The sequence below is a fragment of the Sminthopsis crassicaudata genome, chromosome 6 (assembly GCF_048593235.1).
Source record: "Sminthopsis crassicaudata isolate SCR6 chromosome 6, ASM4859323v1, whole genome shotgun sequence".
Lineage (NCBI taxonomy): Eukaryota > Metazoa > Chordata > Mammalia > Dasyuromorphia > Dasyuridae > Sminthopsis > Sminthopsis crassicaudata.
The window spans coordinates 119,839,555-119,862,452 of record NC_133622.1 but is presented as its reverse complement, the minus strand read 5'-3'; the positions used below and the strand labels follow the sequence as shown (position 1 = coordinate 119,862,452).

The 22,898-nt window shown below is 31.0% G+C and overlaps 1 protein-coding gene across 1 annotated transcript in view; it reads left to right on the top strand.

Moving 5' to 3' along the window:
• Positions 1-22,699, top strand: part of CXXC4 (CXXC finger protein 4) — a 30,659-nt gene extending 7,960 nt beyond the window's left edge. Inside the window, exons 4-5 of the mRNA XM_074276758.1 lie at positions 14,423-14,542; positions 15,985-22,699. Of these exons, the coding sequence (XP_074132859.1) occupies positions 14,423-14,542; positions 15,985-16,029 (165 nt within the window). The 3' untranslated portion in view covers positions 16,030-22,699. The remainder of the gene's footprint in view (positions 1-14,422; positions 14,543-15,984) is intronic.
• Positions 22,700-22,898: the final 199 nt, after the last annotated feature.

Genomic DNA, 22,898 nt, shown 5'->3' with positions numbered 1-22,898 from the left:
ATTGTAGTTTTAAAAACTTCTTTATGAAGATAAAGATTGAGTTTTTAATATTCATTTCTTCACATTTCTAATAGTAAATTGTGACTAAAAATGGTATATGTACCAGAGAGTAAAGCTACCTCATAGGCAACCCCAGCCCCTAAATCCCTAAACATTGTTCAGGTGACATGATTGATCTCTGTGGGATAACATTAGAGACCACACAGATTGATTTCTCTCTCATTAGTTGATTTATGTAACTACATTAGTAAGTAGCACCTCTAGAGGTTTCTTGTCTTCCTCCTTCCCCCATCCTTTCCTTGCTGAAAGTTACATACAACAGTATCAATATACAATACTATTGTATAAAGAAATAAAATATTTTAAAAAGGATTGAAAGGTTAGTTGTAACGAACAGATTGAGGAGAAAGGGAAAAATCAGAGAAAAGGGCAATCCTGTTCAGTTTCTTGAGCCTTTGTGAAGCAGAGAAAACAATGATGTTTTCACAAGAAAGGGTTTGCATCTTAGGGACTCCATCTTTATCTATTAAAGTAGTAAAATATTTTTATTTTGTTAGGAATTTTGTTAGTTTGTTTACATTGCTGGGTTCCCTAAATATTTCAAATCTTAAAAGCAGCAACAAAAGTCAACAAAATTTTGTTAAAGGCTCTCTAGTCTCCTAGGTCTGGGCCAACTCCTTATAGTTGCAAACTAAACATATATTATATTGATGAAAAAAACAAATGTATCAAAATATGGTCACAAAAGTATTTCTGTGGTTTAAATAATCTTTTCACAGATTTGCTTTTTTCACTTTTAAGATCTTTTGCACCAATTAGAAATATTTCATGCTTTAAATTGATACATGATAAAGGTCAGTATTTTTTGTATCATGTCCTAAAGTCTTTATTTGACAGTGTGCTTCTAAATTGAAGATTGGAGGAGAGGGGTATCAGACCATAGTCCAATATTTAGATTTAATTTAAAAACTTAGAATTTTGTCAACAAAATATATTTAGTTAGTTCTAGAAGGAATTAGCAATAGGCAGTTCCCCATAAAATTCAAATTTATCATAAAGTGTCTTAAACATCTTAGTGCAATGATAAGGCTTAAAACTGCAATAAAACTTTTGGGATATAAAATTTCTGTATAACATAAGATTTCTAAAAAACTAAATATTTTCAATATTTTCTAAATTAGCAATACATTCAAATGAATTTCATTAAATGTTAGTGAAACTTTTTTTTAAAGCATCCAGAAATGAGAAAATATAAACAATTAACCATTTGTAAATATATCAAAACAATGCTAAACATATATCAAGCAATTTAACAAAAATTCCATGTGGAATTAATTATGTTAAATTATTTGTTACTTTAATTTAAAAAGGAGAGGAGACTTCATAGCAGGATAATAGCAGTTTACATTTTAAGTATTTTAAAGAAGCAGTAAACAGTTTTGCAATATTCTTCCGCTACCCCCATTTGTCTTTCATGTTTCTTAATCAGTGAATTACAAACATAGTTAAGAACTATAGTTCTTACTATTATTAGTTATATATTAGTTTCTATAGTAATAACTATAGACTAACAAAGATTAGTAAAGTTTGACTAGTTTGTAAATTATCTGATTTAAATATTTCATTTAATATATACATTAACAATTGAAAAGGGTAACTTTCAGTCATAGGAAAACTCTACCCTGATTAAAAAACATATTAGTTCTTATTTTCATATAATTTCTCTCCTTTTTTGGGGGGGTAGAGGGAGGGTTAGTTGCATACTGAATAAGATAGTTTTCTTTTTTAAGTGATGTGTAGCTAATCTAAGAGTGATGTGGTTACTAGTGTTTTTTGTGTAGTCACTTTATATGATCCAGATTGGTAATGTACAATATTCAAATGAACCAAAAAAGCATTTACCATATCTACTACATGTTACCCTTATGGAGGAGGGCTGTGAAAATCTGTATTATTGAGTGGATAGGAATCTAATTTATTTTTTTTAATTGCTTAAAGAAAATAAATATTTGTTCAGTTGTGATATTTTTTTATAGTCAATGTGATTTTTAGACATTCAGATATGAGTATAAAGATACCCACTGGACAAATTCACATTGTTTCTTTTAAGTTTAGTTTTCTCACACTACCCTTGGCTACGTCATAGTTTTCCTTAGCTGAAAATCAAAAAAAAAAAAAAAAAAAAAGGAACAAAAAATCCCACTATTTATATCTAAATGTGTGATACAACCTATGATTCATGACTTTCAAATTTCTAAAATAGTACAATATTTATTTACTTGTTTGGAATTAAGATAATTTTTGACTCAGGACTAGTAAATTTGTAAACCTTTATCCAACCTTTCCCCTCCATACACATTATTTTGTTAAAAAAATAAACAATTGTGAGGCTTTTCTTTATCTAAATTTTTGTCTCTTTAAGCATATTTAAATTTTTGTAGTCTATGAATAATACCTTGACATAAATGGTTTCCACTTGACATTATAATGGGAGCTCAGGCTTCAGCATTTTGTTGAGTTTTTTTTTTTTTTTTAATTCTTTAGTCATATCTACTTCCATCAAGTGCAAACACCTGCCCTAAGATGAATTATTCTGCAGGGTAATCTAAAGCCTCCTCCTTTTCAGCATCATATGTTTTCTGTTGTTTATTGAGTTATATGCACCATACTTCAGATGCGACAGCCATTTAATAATGTTGAAGTCTTAGCTCTGCAGGGGCTAAAAAGATCCCAGCAGGCTTGTTAACTTTGACTCTCAAACATTATGGGAAATATTTTCTCCTCTGTGGAACTCCTAGGCTTCCTCTTAATATTTCAACACTATAAAAATCTATAGCCAGGTATACATTAAGCCTACTGAATTTTTGTCATTTTCCAACTTCTTTATTTTTCATTATTTAACCAAATCAATTTTATCTTTTATGCAATATACAAAAGAAAGCAGCATGATTGCCAATTATTTCTTTTAAAAATCTAAATCAAATATTTTTCTTTTGCTTATATTAAGGTTCATTCTACTTATATCACAAATTACTGAGAGGTTCTCCAAAACCTCAATTTTCTTCACAATTTCATGACATATTTTGAAATTTATTGTTAGGTCCATAATATCAAAATCCAGGCAATTCTGCTAATAATTAAACTCATGACGTTGAGATAATCTAGGCTGATGGAGTTCTTTTTGTTACTTAATTTTATTTGTCTGAATGACTGTATTATTACTCATTTTACTACTTAAGATATATATGGGTCATTTGGAAAAAGTTAAATTCTGATTTGTTTTCACTTGTAATAACAAGGCATTGCTGAGACACTGAGCTATTATCTGAATTCAATCCAAATAATCTTTCTGTTCTTAAAATTATTTAAGAAGTGAATTCATTTTTCTTATTATTCTTGAATAATCTGCACAAATTTATCCTCCACCTCTATATTATATACACAAAACAACTAATGCTATGGATAATAAGAATTGAAAGATTTTAAAGACAAGTATTTTGAAAAGAAACAATTTAGATATTATTAGATGAAAGTGATCTAGATAGCAAAGATCTGCCTCAAATGTATTCTGGAAAGATAGATCCTATTGTTTTGTTTTGTTTTTTCCCTAAAAAACACCCCAAACAAAAAAAAAGTTAGGATAGTTTGACCAGCTAAAGGACTATAATGATGAAGGATGTAAAGTTTGAGAGATAAGAAATAAAATCCTTAGGAAAGTTCTTAAAATATAAGAAAATATTTCTGAGTTGATTTTGGATCTGTCAAAAAGTCCTAGAAATAAATAAATAAAGTAAAGAAGTAAATAAATAGTTTAACTCTGATAATAATGAGCTAATTAATATTTGGAATGCTGATTAAGGACATACTTGAAAAAGGCAGTGGTGATGCTCAAACCAGAAAACCATGAATGCAGGTAATGTAGAAGACTGCTTATAAAAGAAATGAATTTATATTTAATTTTAGAAATGTGACAAGAAAGAAGTAAAATGTGGCACAAGTTTACAATCAATATCTTTTTTGAAAGCATTAGGGAGATGGGTGCAAATATACATTAATTCCATTGAATTCAGCAAGTATTAATTGAATACCTACTATGTATCAGACACTTTAGTAGATGTTGCAGATAAAAACATAAGAATGAAAATATTATTTTCTCTCAAGGAACTTTCTTTGTAGTGGAGGAAATAGAGTACATAAAGAAGTGAATAGAATTTTTATGCAAAGTAATAAAAATATTTTAAAACAGATCATTGGGAAACATAATGAGCTGGCAAACTCCTTCCTCTCCCTTTTCCTCTATCTTACTCTCCCTCTTCCCCAGTCTCTCTCTATATTTACATATGTATATTGTAGCTATGATGTGAGCCTAAATTTCTTCTTCACTTCTCATTATGGTAGTTATGGCTATGGTTATGATAGTCATCCAGACTTCTGAAGCATTAGATAGAAAGATACCAAACTGTAACTTGGTATCAGTAAATCTGAGAGTGGTGAAATGTTCCGATTTAAGGGTCTTCTACATCAAAACTTATGTTTCAGATGGAATTGGGTAGACATATAGGAACAAAACAACAAAGAAAAGAGATGAATTTGAAGAAAACAGTTCTCAAGGACCTGCTCAAAAACACAGAAAAGGAATTGATAGACTAGTAAGTAAGCAAGTATATGAAGAGAAAAGATACTGTGACATTGCTAATTTGCAATGCTCTTACAAACTAGACTGAAGTCCAGATCTCATATTTGGAAAGCTATGCTGAGTTAAGAAGAGTTGAAATGAATATCTTAAATAGTTGAAGATAATATAAATTTCATTGTCACAAAATGATTATTGAGAGTGATGATGACTGATGTTGGAGAAAAGAACAGGAAAACTGGGTTGGGAAATGGGAAGTTCTTTGGGGAAATGCTCTTGTATATGGGTTACAAGATCAGTGATGGCTTTGATGGAATGGAAGTAAGGGTAATAGAATGCTATATTGTTTGTGGTTGGAGAAAAAAAAATCAGAGGAAGTGGCCATATCTTCAATTTCTGATTTCTGAAATGTTCTTTAGAAGTATAAAAGGGTGGAAATGAAAGTAAGTTAAAATATTAAAGTAATGGTATATTCTTATTTCAAAGTCAAGGCACTATGTCCATCTGAAATTCAGTAAGGTTTCTACTTTAGACCCACTTTAAGAGTTGGAGTTATTGTATCCTTGAAGAAATGTTTTATATACCTTAAGGTCTTCCTTCATGATACTTCAATCATAATAGCCTGTATATCTAATCCTCCCCAAGAGGAGAAGACAATTCTAAAATTCATTTATTCAAATAATAGGAGATTCAGCAAATTTTAACATACATTCAAAAAGTCTTTAGTCTTTTTGCTATATTCATTGAATGAGTTTGTTTTGATATCTGGGAAGGAAAACCAGACTATTTTGATCTGTGTAATATCTGGCATGGAAGGAAAAAGATTAAGAGTGTTTTGAAAGTAACTATCCTTTAAAAATATATATAGAGAAAAACAAAATGAGAGAGACAGAGACACACACAGGTAGACACATATAGCAGAGCAGAGTTAGGTAAAGGTAGGGACTCTAGAGCATGTAATAGTATGGACTTTAATGGAATCAGAAATAAGGAGTAGAAGAACAAAAGAATAAGCTAGGATTGCCATAGTTTCTAAGAAAATACAGAAAGAAATATATTAGCATAATTTTTAAGGTCACCATCTTGGATCTAATCCTAATTAATTAGGAAATGACAAGATATGGATATTTCATAAGACTCAAGGGAAGCTTTGTTGGCCATTACTGAGAAGCTTAATTTAAAAAAAAAGTCAGCAATATTCAACATTTATGATCCTTCTTGTAAATATGTATATATTTATGTATGTATGTGTATATAGTAATTGGAGATAGAATTAGAGGGCAAATAAACATGCTAGGTTTTTTTTTTTTTAAGGAAATTGATTCTCAGGTTTAAAATAAAGTTCCATATAAAAGATGGTATGGGATTAATTTCCATTCCAAAGTAATGATAATTTGCCTTTTGTTAGAGGTAATCTGATTGATAATATTTCTGAGATATTGGCAAAATTCCTAATTGGCTAAGAGAAATACAAGAAAAAACTATTGCTAAGGAAAACCCCTGATAAACTTTTTTTTTTATATTATTACACAGTAGGTCCTACATACTGAGGCAAGGAGAAGATTAAGGTTCAAATTCTGTTGGTCACTTATTACTTGTATGATCTTGAGTAAGTCCCTTTCCTCTCTGAATCTTAGTTTTGTTTTGTTTGGTTTTTTGCTGAGGCAAGTGGTGTTAAGTGACTTGCCCAGGGTCATACAGTTAGTTAAGTGTCTGAGACCAAATTTGAACTCAGGTCCTCCTGACTTCAGGGCTGGTGCTCTATCCACTGTGCTAACTAGCTGCTCCTGAATCTAAATTTTTAAGATTTAAAATTAGGGATAGGATTAGATGATTTCAAAGGCACATTCTCTGATTTTATGAAAAACATTTCAATGATATGTATATTGCTATTAGAAAAAAACTGGCAAGTATTCCAACTCTATTAAGAGAGCACAATTCCATTGGGCTGGCCACATTGTTCAAATGCCAAATGCTTGCCAAAAATATATTTTATGAGAACTCATACAGGGCAGATACTCACAAGGCGGTCAGAAAAAGTTCTCAAGGTATCTCTTAAGAAATTTAGAATAGATTGTATGACATGGGAGACATTGGCACAGACTGCCTAGCATGGTGTGTCCTCATCAGAGAAGGTGCTGTGTTATATGAGCAAAGCAGAATTCAATTATCCTTGAAATATGCAAGATCAGAGAAGCTACTTGAAATGTTCATATGGACTATTTGTATCTGACCCGTGGTAGAGCATTCCAAGCTCCTGTTGGTCTGATTAGCCATAGTCAGACATGTTGTGACTTTAGCATAGTTATGCCATCTTCTTCCTCTTTGAAAATGAAGAACAAAATAATCATGATTTTTATTTTGTTTTCTCAGTTACATTACATATGAATGTTTAAGAAAGGAGGTGAATTAAAAACAACAGCAGCAACAACAATATTCTTATAAGTAAGGTCCTGAAAATTTGGACTGACCCAAAGATATCATAGGAAAGAGATTGCAAAAGTAACATATAATAGCCTATGTTTCTCTTTAATAATTGAGGGTTTACAAATATAAAAATAACCCCATGTAGAAAGATAATATCGTCTTTAATTTTTATAAGAATTATTTTATAATTGTAGATTAATAGAAAAAGAAGGGCTAAATAACTACCCGTAATTGCCATAAAGCTAAGTTGATTTTTCCCTCTTCTCCTCCTTGTCTCCTTTTAGTTGAGATAGTTAGGAAAAATAATATGATTCATACTCAAAAACAGTATAACACAGTGATTACAATACAATAGCCAGGAATAAGTCACTCAATCTCTCTGAACTTCAGTTTCCTCATCTAATTCAGATTTGCTTATACCTAACTCAGAATTGCTAATATGTTAGAGATGTAAGTCATTTTAGATATTTAAAATATTAACTTAAGTATTACTTATGATGACACTATGATGATTATAGATCAAATCAACAAGCATTTATCAAGCACTCATTATGTGCCAGAATTGTGCTGAGCCACAGGAATACAAAGAAATACAAAAAAAAAAAAAAAAAACATTCTTTTCTCTCAAGGAGCTTAAATGGAAACCTAAAATTTGAGTTATTAGGTAGCAATTGGGAAAATATGCTTTAAAAGTAGCATATACTACTTATAACTATAGTTTTTGTATAAATATATTAATAGTGGTGTCCACTTAAATAATACATTGCTTAGAAGGAATTCTTAACTCCCCTTGATGATAAATAAAAAGTCAACAGTTTTTGGCTTCTTCAGGGATATGTCTTTCTTAGTAATGTCTCAGTGGTAAGAAACTTTGACAACCAAATTTTATTGGGTGCTTATTTGTAAAATTCTATATAATATATAATAACAATGTAATGCTTTAAGGCTCCCAAGTCCTTTTCCTCATAACTATCCTGTGAGAGAGTATGATTTTTCTATTCCTGATGAATGACCTTAGTCTCAGAAAGGTTTCATGACAGCTAATTCTTAGCATAATCTGGAATTCAAATATAGGCTTCCTAAGTCTTTCCTAGGCCAGGATTTTTTCACTCTACCAAATAAGATAAGATTTTTGTTTAATGCTATTTTTTGTAACACTTGGAAGTAGAAAATGGACCTATTGATTTCTTTTGTTACCAAGACTTACTATTAAGATTAGTGCTTCTAAGAATTCAGAATACCTTTTTCTTACAACTTTAAGAATTTCAGAAAGTTGCCAAAAGGCAAAGAGAGAGCAAATGACTTGCCCACAGTCATAAAGTCACTATTTGTAAGAGGGAAGGCTTGAACCAGGTGTCTGAAGCCAGTGCTATGTCCACTACAGCACACTCCCTCTCCAAAATTAAAGAATATAAATTTACCCCTAGTTTAGGTTCAATCATACTTTTTTTTCTTCTGATTTTATTCACAAGTTTCTCTATCATTGACCCACTGGTCAGATTAGCCTTTTCCCTTGTCAGTAAGTGCCTTTACATGTGTATGTTTGTTCCTTTCTCGATTAAAAAAATGGAGAAGTTTTCAAACCCACTATTCCAAACAAAAAATAAATCACCTAGAAGCATAATCATGACAAGTTGGTTACTTTTCAGAAACTGATTAATTTTATACTTACTGTATAGTATTGCTATATTCAGTAGGAATTACTGTAGTGGCTTTGAGAAGAGGCAGAATTATTGAACTAGGAAAGTAAAAGATATAGAAAAAAGTACATATAAAAATATAAATGTTAACAGCTATCCTCAACAGGATTGTATTGCTTTTAGCAATCATTTTGTCTTGATTTGTTTGGGACAGAAAGGTTTATTTTAATTAAAAAAAGATTGCTTCATACTGTTATTACTTTTAAACAATTGTAGGAAACCGTATTTTGAGGGGAAAGAAATCTTTTTTTTAAAGTTTTAAAGTTTTAAATTTATTTTAAAATAAATTTTAAGATTTAAACTTGAGTTTAAAAAAATCATTATTGCTCTTTCCAATATGAATATATGAATGTGTGTGTGCACATGCTGGTAAATTGTAATTTATTTTCATAGGTTTCCTTCCTTCCTTCTTTTCTTCCTTTTCTTCCTTCCTTCCTTCTTTCCTTCCTTTCTTCCTTCCTTCCTTTCTCCCTCCCTCCCTGCTTTCTTTCCTTCCTTCCTCTTCCTCCTCCTCCTCCTCCTCCTTCTTCTTCCTCTCTTTTTCTTGCTTTCTTTTTCTTCCTTTCTTCAGTGCTTTTAGCATAGAAGGTGCTTTTTTCATAACTATAGTAAAATCAACAGAAAATAAGAAACACATATTAGTCATTTTATGTGGGAAAATTCAAGAAAGAGAGGAAAGAGAGAAATGGAAGAGAGGGAGAGAAAAAAAAGAAAGGAAGGAAGGAAGGAAGGAAGGAAGGAAGAAAGAAAGAAAGAAAGAAAGAAAGAAAGAAAGAAAGAAAGAAAGAAAGAAAGAAAGAAAGAAAGAAAGAAAGAAAGAAAGAAAGAAAGAAAGAAAGAAAGAAAGAAAGAAAGAAAGAAAGAGAAAAGAAAGAAAGGAAGGCAGAAAGAGAAAGAAAGAAGAAAAAAGAAGGAAGGCAGGAGAGAGGAAGGAAGGGAGGAAGGGAAGAAAGGAGTTTATATTATATTGATGAGCATAACTATTATTTTATTTAATTTGTTTTTATAGTTACTAAATAGTTTACAACATAACATTTTGAACAAACTTTATATAGTTTCCCATTTGTTTTCTTCAGTTTTGTCTAACACTCACTTGGTTTCATAATACAAAATAGTTCAGCATTCAATATTTATATTAAATATGTGCCACAATCTCTAACTTGTGAGAGGCAATTATCTGTCTATCTATCTGTCTATTTCTATGATTATAAACAAAATATGTTTAATTACTTTTCTTAATTATAAGTAAATAATATCACTCTACATGATTTTAATAATCACGTTTCAGTATTCATTAGGATTGTAGTAATACTTTCTCTATTAAGCTTAAGCATATTAAGGCCCTATTTTTCTTTGTAGGAAAACAGAAAAATAAGCATAAAGCATTTGGACTATATGAATAAAGTCAGCTCAAAGGTTTAGGAAGAGGGTTGGACCTAGAGTCATTAGAAATCTTGCCCACAATCTAGCTATGTGTCTGTGGGTAGATTACAAATTTTCTTAGCTACATTTTTCTCATCTGTAAAATGAAAAGTTTTAGTGTTTCATTGAACATCAGATGAGATAATCTTATTATAAAATGTTTTACCAATCTTAAAGCACTATATAAATACTAGCTATTATATTATTATCAAATATAAAGGACAATATGTTGTGATTATTTTACTTATAGTTAACATTTATTTATATAACTTTTTTTAGTGCAATCATGATTGTCCATTAGAGTAGTTTTGCACATTTCAAAGCAATTCCCTGATATTAACTACATGTGTGACCTTTGACAGTAATAATGAGAATTTTTGCATATTCCTGTAATGTTTTCAGCTTCACAAAGCACTTTACTCAAGAAAAACCTGAGAGGAATACTTGATTCTAAGGTTCTGAGTACCTAACTTGTGCAAGATCACACAGTAAAGACCACAGGCAAATCAATTCCAATTCCCTGACTTTCCCTTTTTTGTAAATGAACTAGGTTGTAGGACCAGGTCTATTGTTGGATTATGGATTTAAATTGCCAACTAGTCCAACATCATTACTGCTGGGGAAGCTCATGTTTTCCTAATGTAACAGAAGCAGGATTCGAATCCAGTTCCCTTTAATTCCAAAATCCATTGTCCTTTCCATTATATCATACTTCCTTTCAAATCTGAATCACTGGATCTTTAAAAACTGTGACCTGATTGATTCTTGTTTGAAAGAAATAACTAAATTTTCAGATAAGTATTATAATAATGTTACCATTCCTTTGCTTATGCATGAACTTATCTCTCTTCCCACAGTTGAATCTGCAATATTTTTTATAGATCTGCTACACTTTTGGTGAGATACACACACACACACATACATATATATTTTACAATGATAGCTACATATACAACATATACAACCATTTAAATCTATAAATTAACTTCAAGAATTACTTGTATCAGAAAACAAATTGTTTCACACGACCATTTTGGAGGCACAAAAAGGGAAAAATTGAGATTTAACCATTGGCTGGTAAAATACTTTCAAATTTTTTTTAGTTTTAAATAGTTTAGTTAAATATTTCTTGATGACTAAAGAAATAGGTAGGAAAATATTTTTTTCTGGATCTAGGTCTATGGTGTTAGGCAAAGAGATGTAGGGAGGAGGGTAAATAAATATAAAATTGACATAGTTTTAAAATTCTGTCTTTCATTTTGAAAAGAAATGTTTTTCCCTGTGTTAAGTTAGCCAACAAAGAAAAAAGAAAACACTTTCCAGATTGAAGAGCATTTCATACAAGGTTCATGTTGGGCTAAGATCTCTAGAATACTTTTTTAATATTACTCATTAGAAGAAGCTAGGGCTACAGGTTTTTCAACATGTCTTGTGGGAACCAGTATACTGTTTGTCAGGATTTGTACCTGTATGAGCACTGAAGGCTGCCTTAGACAATGTTGATCAATTCCAATTCTATTCTTTACCTACCCTCTCCCTTAACTTCCAGGGGAATCAGGCTTCCCTGTCATTCAGGATAATGAATGATTTCCAACAAGCATAACAGAGATTTAGAAACTCAATGTAATCTCCTCAAGAGTTTGATTACATAGCTGTGACTCAAATTTATATCACCAGAAGGTAGATATATGATCATTGCATTGAAGCCCCTCTCTTATTGTATTTAGCCATTGAATTGTTGAAAAGATATTTCTCTAATGAAAATAATTTCACCTATTGTGATGTCAAAATTCCCATAAATTAACCATCTGTGGAAAAAATGCACTAGCTCATATACCAAGGCTTTAAAGAAGTCAGTGCAGGTTGAAATAAAATTGGACAGTGGATTTAATAATATATTGATTAATTTTTAGTCTGTCTTTCCTCTCTATTGCTAATTTGTGTGGCTTTAAGGGAAATTTTGGCTTGAGAGGAAAGCTGTAATTTTTCTTTCTGCATTCTCCGAATATGGTAAAATACAAAGTGGCAGATGAAAATAGACATGAGAAGGAGAAGGAATGCAGTGTTGTTCAGTATAGGTGAGCTCAATGCACATCTGATAGGCAGGATGAATTTTTTTGGGGAGGGATTTTATAGATTTAAATAAATAATTTAAATATACAAAAAACATGGGTTAGTAATTTACAAGCATCATTGGCTTATTCTCTACATAATATATGAAACATGATTTAGTTTTTCCTATGTTATTAAAGAAGAGTTGGTTGGACCTTTTAGGAGGAGAAATTTTTTTTACAAGCAACTTTGCCCTTCAAAACTATTATTTTAAATATTTAAAGATCTAATTAACCTTTTAATCAGGCATTGTACCTTCATTTCCAGCTGATTGACTAAATTTGACAAAAAGTTAATTCAGCCTAATGTTTCAAGAAAGTCAAAAAAAGCTAATATAATTCCAGTTAGTAAAAAGCATATATGGCTGTTTTGAATAAAGAATGCATATATTTAATAAGAAACTAAAATTTAATTAATCATTCTGTTGAGATGAGTTTTCATGTGATTTATATATTCAGTTACAAAATACTATTTCAGAAATCTTAATTCCTTTAACATCTTCTTTATGAAATACACACACACACATATGTGTGTATTTCTCTATCTGTAAAACTTACTATAATGTCCTCTAAATTGTAATGTTCTCTGGGAGCAGGCTCCTTGTGGAGCTTGTGGAGGCATCCTTAGTTTCAGTTCAGTGTAATAATCACCTTAAATGCAGCCAGGAGTTAAAGTCCAAATCCTTTATTTTCTCTTTCCTTCACTTGGGGCTCAGCTAGCTTTTCTGGAGGCCTTCCGGATCTTGTGTTCTTCACAGGACAGCCTGCCACCACTTCTCTGTCTTCTCCAGTTTTGCCCAACTGAATCCTGGCTTCTCAATCTCCCAGAGTCCCCTTTGGTCCTGAGAGCTTCTTGCTTATATGCTGTACACTGAGTATACTCCAATCATTACATTACTAGGAAACCATTATTTGTTGTAGGATTAAATCAATGCTTAATTAGATTTAACCATTGTCTTCTCAATTCCACTTAGTACCTTGTTTCAAGTTCTGGCCCATAACATCTCCTTTATAGGATCAGATCAATCATACTGAATCATGCTAAATTAGATAACTATTGTCTCTATCAATTCCACTGTCTTAGTGCCTTGTAAGAATTCTAACAACTTGCCAGTAGAAACCATCTTCTATCTTATAAGATAAATCATCTTATATCCTATAAGACTGATGAACAAGTAAGGAAGATCAATTTTTTTTTTAATTTTGAATTGGACTGACTTTTATTTCATTGCCTCCTAGAAAACATGCACATATATATGTATATCATAATATTTAATGTCAAAGTTCACATATAATCAAAAGTATTACACATTTATATACAAAAGTACATGCATGGTATTTTAGCCACATACACACACACATTCTCTCTCTCTTTCTCTCTCTCTCTCTCTCTCTCTCTCTCTCTCTCTCTCTCTCTCTCTCTCTCTCTCTCTCTCTCTCTCCATCTATCCACATATTCTTGCACAAATATCTCTTTAGCTCAGACTTGTGACTTCAATGGTATAAATCCTGGTGTGGAAACTGTCTCTACCAATACAGATGATGTACTTAACTCTCATAATAAACATAGTTCCCAGCTATTGAGAAGTGAAATGACTTGTCCATCCATTATTAGTGGCAATATTAGAGATAGGACTTTTCCTCAGATCACCACATTTTTTCTCTATCTGCTTCCTTCTATTGCCTCTTAATCACATATAGACGGGCACATGAGCACACATATACACACACACACACATATGCACCCACATATACTTAAAACATGACAAGGATTATAAAGAAGATTATACTGATATATACTGTCTTGTGTGTTAAGTTATAAATGAAAATTCTGCAATTTATATTATGTTTATGCAGACAGAAATTCATGGTAATTGTAAGTTAATGCTATGGGATTTATTAAACTCAATATTTTCAGAGCATGGGGAGTGAGAAAGAATGTTTTTAAATTCTGGTAATATAACCAATTCAAATTAATCCATGATGCTACTCAGGGAATAATTGACAATTATTTAACAAGAGAATCTCTAAGCCCCCTTTTTAATGTACATTAAATTAAATACTTTGACAATGAGGATTAAGTTTATTCCTTCAATACCCTTTTTTTTTTCTTTACCTTTGGTGTTTAGAAATCGCCTTTGCTGAATGTGAACAATGTGAATGGAGTTCAGAACCCTTACACTTGCACCACAACCAGCACTTTACAAAGTTGCTGGAATACGTACGAAACATTTAGGAATCTTCCTCTAGTAGGTGAATATTTTTGGTGCATGCTTTAGTAGTCTTTTGGAAAATATTTGTTGTCTTTTCTTAAAACAGTATGAAAAGGATGGTATATTCCCTTCAGTATCAATGAATGACTTCAGTTTTATTTTTCTTCTAATGTTTGAGATTTAGCAGTTTTTATGTATTTTTTCTGAAGACAAAAGTATAGTAAGATTTTCTTGGTCTAGGGATCTCCCAAGCAAGAAAGGTCTGTTCTCCCCACCAATTTGGGCCAACATTTTGTTTCATATAGTCTTAAGAGGTATGACTAATGCAACCCTTTTTAGAAAGTCACTCAACCAGTGTATGTCAGAAGTGGGACCTGAACCCAGATCTTTCTCACTTCAAGTCCTGATCTTTATTTGCTAGTCAGTGCTGTATCCCTTATGTTTACAAAGGTCTTAAAATATAGATCCTCTTAAGAATGCTGAAATATTTTAGTTTCTTCATAATTCTCAGTAGTTTATATGAAATATTATAATAAGCATATACTAATTGAAATTGTATTCAAATGCAATGACAGTAGTTGTCATTGCACCTTCAAAATGATTAGAGCTAGCTTGACTAGATCCTAAAAGTACACTCTACCAGGGTAGAATGTGCATTTAGTATTTCCAAACAGAAACATAGTTTAGAACTATTTTAGAAATAATGTTTCCTTTGATATTGAAATGTCTACTTTTTTAACTAAAACAATATCAGGTATTTTTTGAGTGAGGATGTTTTTGGACCAAGTCAAATAAAAAAGTAGTTGATTTTGTGAATGTTTCCATAGGCAACTAAACAAGTAATACTTTTGCATGGATTCTCATTTATCTCATTGACTCTGAAATGAGGTCCAAAGCTGGTTTATCTTATAAATTACAATAAGATATAAGTAGTGAAACAGGCCAACATAGAAAGTTAAACAGCTCAGGTCTGTCAAGTAATAGGATTGTTTTTTCATTGTCTTTGTCATGCCTGAAATAAGATGATGCTCTCATTAATATGGTATAATTTTCCTATAAGCCATTACAGAAGACAGGCTCTAGCCTGGCTATCCAATGATCCTGACCAAAGTCACATATACAGGGTCATTCCCTCTCTCTTCACTCCCCTGAATATTACTTTTTAAGGCATTCCCTAGAATTTTTTTCGTACCACTGTTAATATATTCAAGTTTATCTTATTCTGTAAAGTAGGAAAAAGTCAGCATTCTGGTTTTTGTAAATGTTCCAAGATGACATTTTAAAAAATTAAATGTTATAATTCACTATATATGTATATATGTGTGTATACATATGTGTGTATACATATATACACACATAGAAAAACATACATGCACACATATATGGCTGAAGTATAAAGAAAAAAAATCTCATTTTGTATTGCCTTAGAAGGAAAGCTTAACTTGTTTTCTTGCTTTTTTTTTTTTTTTTTTTTTTAGAGAACACCTGTTCCCAGCGCTGAAGCATTCCGATGGTTCTTTTAAAGGTGTAGTGTATCTTATTTTCAAGGCAGTCGGAAGTGAATGGCAAACTAAAGTCTTGTTTTATGAAACTGCTTAGTCTACCACTGAAGAAAATACTCAGATACTTTTTTTTTTCATTTTATGTATAGGGGTTTCCTCAAAAACAAGCCACAAACATAAATAAATCTGGGAGTTTGGGAATTGGCCAGGCTATATTCTGATTCTTTCTTTCTTTGATGTAACTTAGCTCTACTAGTGAAGTTGTCTATTTTTAAAGTGGCTGTAAAAAATTAAGTTTGGGTAAAGCCCTGCTGTAAAATCATGTATCTTTACAAAGTACATATCTATACTTCATTTTCCAAATATATGTGTTTCAGTACTGTAAACTGTACAGATAGCAGCTTGTATTTTGTGTGTTTAGACACAAGGAGACAATCACATCTGAGCATCTATGGAGAGTTTGTACACAACAGTGTGGTTCTCGAGTCAAACCTGGAGCAATAAATTCTAGCTTTAAATACACACACACACACACACACACACACACACACACACACACACACATTTTTTGGCCAGTTGTTCAGTAGCAGCAGCAGCAGTAATGCTGTTAGGCCATGTATCCTCCTGTAGAGACTTGATGCCAAGTTTTACAAGATTAAAAGATTAGGATGCGTCTAGAAATTACCTTCAGTTGTATTGTTATAAAAGGGGAAGACATTATAAAATTTTAATTAATCTTTTGAGCACTATAATAGAGTAGTGGTTATGCACTTGCATTGCTTACAAAAGAGCTGTATGGAAGAAAATACCTCCAAAGTACTTAGGGTAGTTGACTTGCCTTTGACTGCACTGGAAGGTGAAGCACTCAGAGTAGTAGGACATGCAGTTATATATTTTAAAAAAGTGTTTCTAGGATACAAAATGAATAAAGTACCATATCTTAGGAAAATAATTCATGGCTGACTGTATTTGCCTACTTAATTGCCCAGCATGGGTAGGTTTTTTAATAGTAAAAACAAAACTTTATAAAATATTTTAATTCCATGTATAATATTTAGTGATTAGATTTGTTTTTGAATCTAGGTAATTGAAACCTGCAGCCATGCAGAGCTGGCTACATTCATATCAATTAACAAATAATTAATCATAGATGTACAATTATGCCTCTTTATCCTTTTACATCTTTTTCTCTCCATTAAATCTACCTGCTGACAACAATAGTCTTCTAACATAGTCCCCCTGATGAAACACCCATTAAGTTCACTCCTGTTTAATCATTCAACTAATCCATTGGCTACCAAGCAGACATTGCCATATTACATAGAATAAGAAATATTCAATATGATTCAACAGAGAATCTGTACCCCACAGGATTGATGTTATCTTTTATTTGTGGTTTATCATTACCATAATAATTATGGATTTATAAGCCATTTCATTAATATAAGCAGTGTGTGAAATGATAGTTAGGTATTAAATTAGTTTGTATCACAGAGAATGATGACGATTATGAGTGACTCACATAATTTGTAAGAGGGGGAGAAAAAGGAACAAATCAGGTAAAATATACAAAGTGTTCATATAACCATGATATTTCTACCTTTTACCCTTCTATCATTGGGTTATCTCAATCCATAGACTTTCTATTTCATCTCTTCCCCTTTACCTCCTACCTCATTCACTTGCTGAAAAAAAATAATTTTAAATGGTTATGAGAGAAGTTCATTTGCCAATACTGCTTGGAGACAATAAGAATAACTGAGTTTTGGAAAGAATCAGGGGACATTAAAGTAGCAATTGGATTTTATAAGACTTAGTTGTACGTTTTAATTGAGAGTGGCTTGAAGGACCAGAAAAGCATAGGAGGCATTGTGTGTATGATAGAATGTGTTTATGAATTGAAGGAACTTACAAACACTAAATTGGAAAGCCAAAAAGGTTTGCCTTAGTTTTCATGAATTCTGATATTAAATGCTTGCAAGTCTTAGGAGGCAATATCTTTTGAAATAAATCCCTTGTGTGTATAACTTGTCAGTGTTTTAGAAAAAATACAATAAAATCACCATAAAGATAAAATGTTTTCTAGTCTTTGATTTGGTTGCTTTCTATATGGTACTGTTTCATTTTAGACTTTTTTCCCCCTCAGGATCTCGGTTTCTATTGTGGGATCAATGAGAATAAGTATTTAACCAAATTACTGAACAATTAAAATTGAGCATAGTCTGCAACAGTATTTGGCACACTTACTTTGCATATTTTTTTTAGAAATTGTCATTATAGATGTAAAATAAAATACAATTCAGGATACTTTAGGAGAATGATACCATACAAAGTCATCAGTAGCAGTGTACTCATTATCTGAAGCGCTTTAATATTGTATTTTTTTTGAGTTTTTAAAATTTGCTTTTGAAAGAATTGATGGATTTGTATAATGTAAATGTGGTATTTTACATGTCAATTCAAAAAAGTTTAAGAGAAACCTGTTAATTATTAAAAACAGACAAAAGTAGATTTTCTTTGATTTTTGCATGCATTATTTTGATGTTTGCTCATTGATATCATATATTTTTTGTTTTGACAAAATAAAACTATATTGTAGTGGGTGTAGAGCAATCTGTTTTATATTTCTTAAAATAAATATAGTCCTTTTCTGGGTTCTGTTTTTCTCATCATAGATTAAGTATTTGTACATTAGATTATTATATATTAAGTTGATGACTAAAATTTTGATTTTCTCATTACTCCAAAATACTTATATAAGGTGAGAGGTTTCTTCATCATTATTATTGCTGGTTTTTTCCTTTCATTTTGAACACCAAGAAAATCTAGAATATAATTTTGAAGTCTCATGAGTGTGTATATTAAAGACAACTTTTTAAAAAGTACACTTAACAAGCTAATTGAATGGAAAGATTGCAAAAACCACATGGCCCTAGATTATAATATGTTCCCGCTAATTCCAGTGGGGAAAAAAACTTTTACTAATATACCTGGATAGATAAAAGTGGCAGAATGATAGTGAGGACTAGCAACATGTTTGTACTTCTACAAGATTATTCAGCAACCTTGTAAATGGATGGAGCCCTCAGATCATATTTCTTTTCCTCTCTGAGCTATCTGGCTATGTGAAAGGTGTGGCACTGCCACAAAGTGGCACTATGGAGATGATCTTCATCCTTGTCCTATGGGTTTCCAAAAATTTCTTCTTTACCTGTGTGATAGCATGACCCTGAGACCTACTTCTTTTCTTTCAACGTACTCTTAAATAGAGAACAGAACTTATAGGGAATTAGTATTAAACATTCCCTAAGAGAAAGAAATAATTCCTTTCATCAGAAACCCTGGTGTGAAAGTCATAAAATTAATGCTAACGTATATAAAGTCTTTATGCTGACAATAACTGTAATAAAATAATGAAAAAATAGAGTTGCTAAGTGAACACACCATCCAGGGTTGAAGGCATTCTGCAAAAAGCCGTAGTGGGTCTTTGATCATGGTTAGATGCATAGTGATATCAAAAAGTTGGTTCTCATATAATAGCTAAATGTTGCAGATTTTGTTTTTTTTATTAAATGTGGCAGTTTCACACTGAGATCTATATTTCTAGTTAATAAAAGATAGCTACTACATTAGGAAGAGTTCCATTTTCACAACTGCAGGTAAGATGGAGATTTTTCAGAAATGTGGGCCACAAAAAAATGTACTCCTTTCACAGTGTTCTCCTATTTCTGAATTGTGCAGTTATCTATTAAATTTTCTAATAGATATTTATGTAAGGTGTATGTATGCTTGTGCAATTATGAAAAAAAACAGTTTTGGAAAACCTTGTATTTATTTTAAAAGAAATCACTTAATGGGGCATGTGCAAAATTGTAAAAAAAAAGAAAAAGAAAAAAAAAAGATTAATTTTGCCCAGTAAAGTTGTCTTTTTTGTGAAATTTCTGTGTTGTTGAATAAAGGACTTTAGTATTCAAAATATCTCTATTTTTCCATGGACAACTTTTTGTTTGTAGGATTTTCAAGAATGAAAAGATTATCCTTGAAAAAGTAGTCTTCATGATAAAGAAGGCTATAATTCTACCTTGACTCGTAAGTAGCTGAATGAACATTATGTATGACTTTTTGGTAAAAATAAGTCTGTGAAGTTTTTGTTTTCTCACTAACATTAAAAAGTTCATACTTCTTATGTATGAAGAATATTTGAGGGAAAATATTTTTATGTTTCTAAATGACAATACTATTGTCCAATAGTTAGTATTCAAAGAGAAGCCAAAAAGAAACAACTGAAATGAAAACAAAACAACCTACTACCTCATCCCTCATCACAAAAGGAATTAAGGCTGAACCCCATTATTCACTTAAATTGAATATTGAATGCATTTATGGTATGGATGAAGAATAAAGTTGTTTATATTTGGATATATTGCTAGATGTGGACAATCCTGAATTTTTATCTACAACCATGAAAATAAAAACAGAAACTTTATCTGATATTAAATTAATCACTAGGCTTTCCTATGATTAGAATATTTAGGATCATGAATGCTATAGTGAAAGTACCATTTGACCGTAATCTTACTACTCCTTGATTCAAATTTCCAATTTTTAGATGCTTCATAAACTATAGGAAGTATAAGAAATAGAACTCATATACCTTGCAAATACTGTAACTTCAAGCATTTAAAATTGTTTGTGAACTATAGAATTCAAGGAGAACATGATAGCAGGTTTGATAATAATAATTTAATTATAACATAAATAACAATTATTTAATTAATAATAAGAGCAGACTTAAGTTTAGAATAAAATTCTTCAGCTTATCCTGTGAGATATAATATTCCAAGACACACAGTGTGGTTATGACTTTGAAAACTGATCCATAATTGGGTCTATATGAATAATTGAATTCCCTAACACTTATCTAGATAGGTTTAAAAAATTTAAAAAGCAAAAACACTCTCCTTACCTTTTATATTAAGCAGCAAAAATTTAAAAAAAATTGTTCAGAACTTGGTTTTTCTAAAAAGTTATTTTATTACTTTAGAATCTTTAAGAGTAACTCTACTATATTGCTTATAGCACTCATTAAATAATGCCAATTAGTCTTTAGGATTGTGTGAATAAAAAGAAGGTCTTGCTTTTTTGCAAGTTGATGCTGCTGCTTGTCCATGAGTTTTCTCCAGCATGATTACTGGAGGAGATAATTGAGAAAATGCTATATCTATCTTCTCCTCTTTCCCATTATTTTAAGATTTTTAAATGAAATAAAGGAGGAATAAGTTGTTTTAAGCATATTACAGATCAGTCAACAAGTCTACAAGTATTTAATAGCTGCTTACTTTGTATCTGGCACCATGTTAATCATTGTTATATGTATATATTTAAATACCCCAGTTGTATTGTGATTTTTTTTCTTATTGTAAGATCCAGCCTAAAAATGTGATCTTAAGAGTTGGACTTCATGGAAAGCTCCAACAAATAAGTCCAAAGTTCTTATTTGAACCAAAATTTTGTGAAATCAAATTGTAATGTTTTGTTACAATTTTGAAAAATAGTAGTCTATGTGGGGCCCTCCACTTAAAGCAGAAACCTCAGGCCAACTAACTAGTTGTACAGCTGGATGCTTGAGTACACTGTTGACTTCCTGTTGGAATCTTATGAAATATTCAGTGAAACTCTTAAGGTAAATAGTGTAAATTTCTTATTGTATGTTTTCCCTTTTAAATTAGTTTTTAATGCTTTCCTTTGACATTAAATTATTAATTCATCAAAGTTTTAATGATTTCTTTTCCCTTCTGTTAGGACAACTCTTAGAAAACAAGAGTAAAATTGGTCAGGTAGTTTTATATTCATAGAAATGCTCCAGAATTTAAAATGGGTAATTTGACTTACAGTAGCTAAACAAAACTTTATTACCTCATGGAAATGTATATTTTGCCCTATTCTTGTTTGTTTGCTTGTTTTGTTTTTGAAAAAGTTGGTACCTTTCTAATAAATGTCATCCAGGGAAATTTCCCTAAAAATGTCCTAAGTAAATTTTTATTTATTTAAAATTTAATTTAGTTTTGTTTTGAGCATACTGCCTATTTAACTGCTTAGCCTACAGTTGGATATAAGTAAAGTCTATTATGAGTAGTTAAGGACCATTCCTGGAAAAAATATAACAATTTTAATAAGTTAAATGTATGCCCATTTTTTTTTCTCATGATATAAAATAGATCCTAATCTCACTATTTCAATGAGATTAAACATAGTGAACCTTCCTTTTGAAATGTCTTGGTTTTCCCCATGAGATACTTAGAGAAGTTGCATTAATTCTTTCAGATCATTAGGAAGCCATTTAGTAGATTATCACTTTTTTTCCCAAAGCACAGATACTGTCATTTGATCCTAAGATCAAGTTTGTGAAGTGCTTGGGTTTCTTTCTTCTGCGATGTTTGCCTTTAGTTGGCTTTAGAGGAAGGAAGGAGAAAACCATTTTGCTATTAATGAGGGACAAATTTCAAACTTTATATTCTTGAACTTCTCTTCTTTTTAAATTTTCATGCTTATAAATAATCTGAAAAAGGACTGTCAATTGCCTATCTTCTTGTATGTATATTAAAGTTAAACATGCATGAATTGAGAAGGGCTTATTTTAGCCACCCAAAGAGTGCCTCCTTGGCAAGGATAGAACTTTTGCAACACTTCAACAGGTGTTTTAAAGCATCTTTTTTACATCCTAATTCAGAGTATTTTAACTTCCAAAAATGATTTTTTTCAAATAATATTTTGATAATCAAATAAAAAATACTTTATTTCATTTATAATCTCCCTCCCCCTTTTAAACCTTTTAAGAAGGTTTCATAGGTCTCATTAGATTGTCAAAGTCATTCATGACAAAAGAAAAA